The sequence below is a fragment of the Coenobita brevimanus genome, chromosome 14, assembly GCF_032717465.1.
Source record: "Coenobita brevimanus isolate Jiangsu-jjx chromosome 14, ASM3271746v2, whole genome shotgun sequence".
NCBI lineage: Eukaryota > Metazoa > Arthropoda > Malacostraca > Decapoda > Coenobitidae > Coenobita > Coenobita brevimanus.
The window spans coordinates 42,225,436-42,231,435 of NC_136967.1; the positions used below are offsets into that span (position 1 = coordinate 42,225,436).

At 40.5% G+C, this 6,000-nt stretch overlaps 1 protein-coding gene and 1 pseudogene across 1 annotated transcript in view; one reads left to right on the forward strand and one right to left on the reverse strand.

The window, feature by feature from the left end:
- LOC145390376 (UDP-glycosyltransferase UGT5-like) overlaps window positions 1-409 on the forward strand; it is a 115,214-nt pseudogene extending 114,805 nt beyond the window's left edge.
- Window positions 410-993: 584 nt separating this feature from the next.
- Window positions 994-6,000, reverse strand: part of LOC145390377 (UDP-glycosyltransferase UGT5-like) — a 13,700-nt gene continuing 8,693 nt past the window's right edge. The window contains exons 6-10 of the mRNA XM_080265324.1: window positions 5,996-6,000; window positions 3,925-4,180; window positions 3,050-3,160; window positions 2,368-2,474; window positions 994-1,228 (exon numbers count right to left, since the gene is read on the reverse strand). The exon at window positions 5,996-6,000 is cut by the window's right edge and continues 215 nt beyond it. Of these exons, the coding sequence (XP_080121450.1) occupies window positions 994-1,228; window positions 2,368-2,474; window positions 3,050-3,160; window positions 3,925-4,180; window positions 5,996-6,000 (714 nt within the window). The remainder of the gene's footprint in view (window positions 1,229-2,367; window positions 2,475-3,049; window positions 3,161-3,924; window positions 4,181-5,995) is intronic.

The window sequence follows — 6,000 nt, forward strand, 5'->3', positions numbered from 1 at the left end:
GTGGAGTTTCCTGTAGCTGGAATCATGAACCTAGCGAAGAAGAAAAAGACAAATTGTACACTTAAATGTAGGCAATGTGCAGAGAACCACCCGTCATCAGTATGTATTGTTAAAATAAGGAGGTGAAAAAGTTACCCTTAAGTGTGCAAACTGTGTAGGAAATCATATTGCAAATTCTGTAAATTGTGTGCACATATCTAGGGATGGTAAGCCTGCACAGACCTCCAGTGTAGTTCAAATTCCCAACACAAGACGCTGTCATCCCTCACATGAATTCACACCACAATCAGCAGCAGCACTCCTGCCCACCACAACCTACCCTGAACCCCTGTCCACCACAACTCCCCACCCTGCACTCCATAACCAGAACCACAACTCGCAAAATACGAATTTCTTGGCACCCTCATAGGCAGCGTGAGCTAATGCAGCATATTCTACTATCAACAGTAGAACTGACAGCATATGTAACGCAATCAAGCAAATTAAAGAGAACCTCACAGAGATGAATGACTTGAAGAAAGTTGCAGATATGAAGAGGATCATCGCAGACCTACGGAAGGAACAACACTCAGGACAGAGTGATGAGAATGAAAAAGATGAAACAACCCCAAATAAAAAAGAACATTGCTCACGACAGAATGATAAGAATTATAAGCAAGACAAAGCATCGCTATCCTTCACCCCCTATGACAAAGAATATGGAACAGAGCAATGCCAGAAAGCCATTAACGTTGTCAACAAGAGGCTCCCCTGGCCAAGAGACTTCTCAAAAATGTGAGAAGTATGCTAAAGGAATCAGCACATCAACCAAACCCAGAGCTTGTCATAATGATCACCAAAGTAGCAGAAGGAATTGACAAGCTCAAGGACCTTACTTATCTGGCATAAAACACTGACCAGACACGGGTTGACCATGACCATTAACGCCTCACTCAAATGACATGGAACATCAACGGACTGAGGCACATATACATCGAACTACAACAGTATTTGCTAGAAAACAACATTGATATTGTCTGCCTTCAGCAAACTAAACATTGTGAGAACGACAAATTGGACCTGTCTGGCTATCACCAATTCACCGTTGACAGCTTTGAGAGACAGTGCACTGGCAACACCTACACCGGACATCGGGGTCTCATCACCTATATCAAGAACACCATACCTGTCAGGCTGAACCCCACATTCTTTCTCGGAGAGGACAGTTAGACACTCACTGTTGGCATCTCTGATGAAAAAGGGAGAGTGTTCTTTTAGGCTGTCAATGCGTATACTGGATATGGCAAGCTGAATCTAGACCAGGTTTACCTACAGACAAGAGATGTACTTATGATAATTGCTGGAGATCTGAATGCTGTGAATCCAAGATTAGGCAGTAATGCATCTAGGCAAGCCAAAATGGAGTCATCCTATACTCACAACTCACAAGCACACATACGGTAATCAAGCCTCTCAACCAACCAGAAGCAACACACATGCAGGGAAACAGGCTGGATTAGATTTGCATCATCAATGACCCAGAACTGAATTACAGCAGTGAAACTGTGGACACCCTTACCTCCGACCATATTGCTTTATATGCCGAAGTAGAAATCACTGCAACTTTTAGGAGAATCGTCAGGCCTAGAAAATAAATCGCCATTCCTGCCAAGCAGAAGGACATCATAAGAATAAGCTGGAACATTGGTAAGAAAATTACACACCTCTATCAACAGACGAGTTCAATGAAGACCTAGTAAACAACCTTGAATCAGCAATTACCACCAGTAAGAAAGGAGGATCTAGAAGTCAGCCAAATGCGATCATGAGATGATGTAGCAATGATGATGCAGTCAAAAGGGTCAACAAAAAATATAAGCCAGTAAAGAAAAAAATGGGGAAATAATCCAAGCCCTGAAAACCTGACGATTTTTAAAAGAATGGAAAAACAGGTACAACAAGTGGCTGAAGGCAAGAGAAAATTACTGCAGACAATCAACCATTAAACACCACAACAAGAATAGCGAGGAAGATCGATATTATTCAAGGAGAGAAAAAAAGCAAGCTATTACACAGTAACCCGACAGGAAAAGCAGAGGAACTCGCAAAACGTTGATCTTCTGTAACCAGTAAAGACAAACTGCCAGTTAAGGGTACATGCACAAAGAAAGCAGGTTACCGGCTTACTGGTTACCAGCGCCTACTGATGCCGAGAAGCGCCACGATATACCCATATTATTAAGTGTGGCCGCACATAGTAGAAGCAGGTTTAAGCATGTCGGCGCAGGGTACCTGCGCCGACAAGTTTACCGGAATGAACAGACCATTCATTCCTGCTTTGCCAGCGCGGGTTGACGTGGAACATTTGACTCTGTGCCTGCTGTTTACTGCTCTCCATGGTGGTCGTTGAAGTCATAATTGCATGTGTGCTTGAGAAGCCCCCAGTATGGGACAAGGGAGACAAGAGACACAAACAGAAACATCGTTGACAAATGCTGAAAACATATGGCCAAAACAATGAAGTGTGAAGGTAGGTTATTTACCATTTACTGTAGTCTGTTATATATATATATATATATATATATATATATATATATATATATATATATATATATATATATATATATATATATGTATTGTCTTTATTATTATATCGAATTAGCAATAAAATAAAATATAACAGAAGAGATGTTCCATGTTTGTATTCTGCATAAAAGTTTTACAGTAAATTTAATATATATAAAGTGTGTCTATAATATTTATCCATACTTTGATACTTTATGGGCTTTATTTATATTTTTGCATACAATAGTTTAAGGACTTTCTGTATTAAGTGTAATATTTTATCTTTGTTACCGTATATGATATATTTTACGAGAATACCACACGTTCCTGCCAGTGCTGGTCTTTATATTGCATTTCAATAAACTTATTTTTAAGGTACTGAGTACAGTTAAATTTTGATATATGTGAGTGAAAGAACAGCTAGACATGTTTAGGGTAGAGCAGTTGGCCCACTACTACCTCCCATTGCTGATTGCCGGAGTTGGTATCCCGGGATTTCGGTAACCTTGTTGCAGGAAACCTGCATCCTATGTGTCCCCCCACCAGTGCTGACTCCCGGCTCTAGTCGGCACTGGTCACCAGTAAGCCGGTAACCTGCTTTCTTTGTGTACGTACCCTAAGGTAAGAGATTCAATTAGAAGAAGAGTGTTAAGAAGAAGTTAAACAAGCTATGTGACACTGTATGTAAGGCACAAGAAATGGATGACAAACCTATCATTGAGGAGGAATTTAAGAAGTGTCTTAAGATGAAAGTCTAGGTGGACAGGAGAAAAAGAGAATAGTAACACCAAACAAGTAAACAATATTATGTCAGCATTATAGTTCGTTTATTTCTACGTCTCAACAAGTACACAAATCATTATTAAAGTCATATTTCATATCCTTATGCTATAATTACAGAAATATGAACTGGGTGTGTAATTATAACATTATATTCAAATGACTCACATGGGCTGTCCAATGCTTAAGAAACTGTGTTGTCAACTGTACATGGAAAAGTCTAAGAAACATTAAAAATAAAAACCTTACCAGGCAATTGCGTATTCAAGTCCCCATTGCACACACACACACACACACACACACAAGGAGGTGACTCCCGCTTGTCTAATCCATGGCCCGGTTTTACTGGGCCATTGTCTAGCCCATGAGTAGGCTACAATGCACAGTTAGACTTGCAGCCCATGGAGTGGCAGGTGAAATGGACATTAGCGTCAAGACATAAATCTGGTTTTGTAGCTAATACTTGTGCTATTCAGAGACCTTCAGTTATAAGAAAAATAGCTTTGCTCATGTTAAATATTCTGAAGTTACCATCATAAGTAATGATATACTGAATGACTGATGCTCAGCATATTACTGAGATTTCTCTTTATGGCTGACCCTACCAAACACTAGTGTTGAAATGCCTCTCCTGACTAGACGCAAGATGAAGATGGAGATAAAGACGGCCACATGGAAGAAGAACAATACGTCCAGCATGAGGAACTCCACCCAGGAGAGTTGGGCCGCAGGACTTCTCAGGTGCGGTGCCCCCCGGTGACGGATGACGTACTCCGTCCAGAACACGGCCCTCTCCTGTGGCGTCGTCAGCTGATCCCGCAGCTGCCTCGATGCTGCCAACACATTCTCCTTGTATCTTAACGTAAATGTAAAAAATTGAGCATGAGTAAGTTGTTAGTCCATTACCTATATTTTTAGTTAAGGGGAGCTTTATAAAATCAAACATCTAAGTCGACCTTATTGACACATTTGTTCACGCAGGAGCCGCAGGTGTCACATATCAGCTATAGTCCTGATAAACTGTAATTTTGTTAACTAATGATATAATTTAGAAACTCTGCAATATGAATGCAGAAGTTAATCATTATACGTATATGAAATACAGTATATAAATCCTTGCCCTCAAGAGCTGAGATTGCATTATGCAACTATGTAGTTATTAGAAAAATAATCATCAAAATTACAGCACTAATTAATTTTCCTTAACCTTTATAATAGGAAATGTATTGAGGGCTTTTTGGCGTGGAGTTATGTTTCTTGGATTAGTGAATATTTTCTAGGAACATGGGGGACCAAAGAAAATCAGACGAATCTTAGGAAGGCCGCTATTTGAGACAGTTGGTTAAGTAATAGTGGTAATTCTCTTGGTACAGGTCGAAATACTGGGACAGCGTCGATGAAGCCCATAGCCACATAAAGAATGGTATACAGCTACGTAGAGTGCTGTAGTTCGAAACAGAGGGGAGCGGGAAATGCAAATCAAGTTCTAATCCTAGTGAACGAAAATCACGTCAGCTCTTAAATAAACTGTATCACAATATTACGGGTCTGCAGTTTTACTATTGTTTATCATGGGAGTTGCAACAGAATACAGAGCCACATGCTTCACAGTTAGCCTCGCAGTATCTTGCCGTAGTTTATCTGACAATATGATGTACACAGAGATTAAAGTTTACAGTGAATAGAACATTTGATTAATCAATTCCATCTGGAAGAGGCCGACAATTAACAAATAAATGCCAACAGATGTATATTTTCCTACTCCATGGAGCCGAAGGACAACATATTCCATCAACCCACAACAATCATATTCCACACATGATTTTTGAAGAGTGTAGCGATAAGAGCACGTGGAACTGTGATTTGCTGAAGCTAAATGTTTGTGAATTGGAAAATCTACATGCGATGTTGAGCTGAGTTTCTGCTGGGTGCAATCATGTGATATACTGTATGTAATTAGGCTATGATACTTAAATACCCACTCCCACCCTAGAATATACCGTGAACTAGAGGAGTGCCAAAACAGCACATAAAGCAATAGAACAGACCGCTGAGGTTTGAGGGAGTTTAATGTTTATGATTTACTGTATCGTTCTAGTACAATTGCCCCCTGAACAAATGCCCCCCGGACAATCGTCCCCGTAGGACAACATTCACCCGGGACAGCTGCCCCCCAGACAAATACCTCTGCTAATATCACCCAATTCACTGTACAAATGGTTGCAAGTGTCTAACCTAACCTAACCTAATCTTTGGCAGGAGGCAATTGTCTGGGGGGCAGTTATTATATGGGGACAATTGTCCAGGGGGCAGTTGTTTGGAGGGCATTTGTCCAGGGGACAGTTGTCCGGGGGCAGTTGTTCGGGGGCAGTTGCCCGGGGGACACTTGTCCAGGGGGCAATTGTCCTGATACCACGATCAAAATGTTGACCTCAACAGTTTCCTTGAACCAGTGTCAGCATCATTCAAAAATATTTTCCAGCTGTTGATAGGATGACATTAAATTATGTGATTAGTACAAACTGCATATATCAGATAAGCTAGGGTAAACATTATACGTATTTCACAGGACACTTTTGCTTCAAAATTTATTTCTACCGGCAAGCTAAAGATCTTCATATTTTAGTACCATTATCTCACCACAAAACACCAGTAAGACTGTGATACCAACTTAGG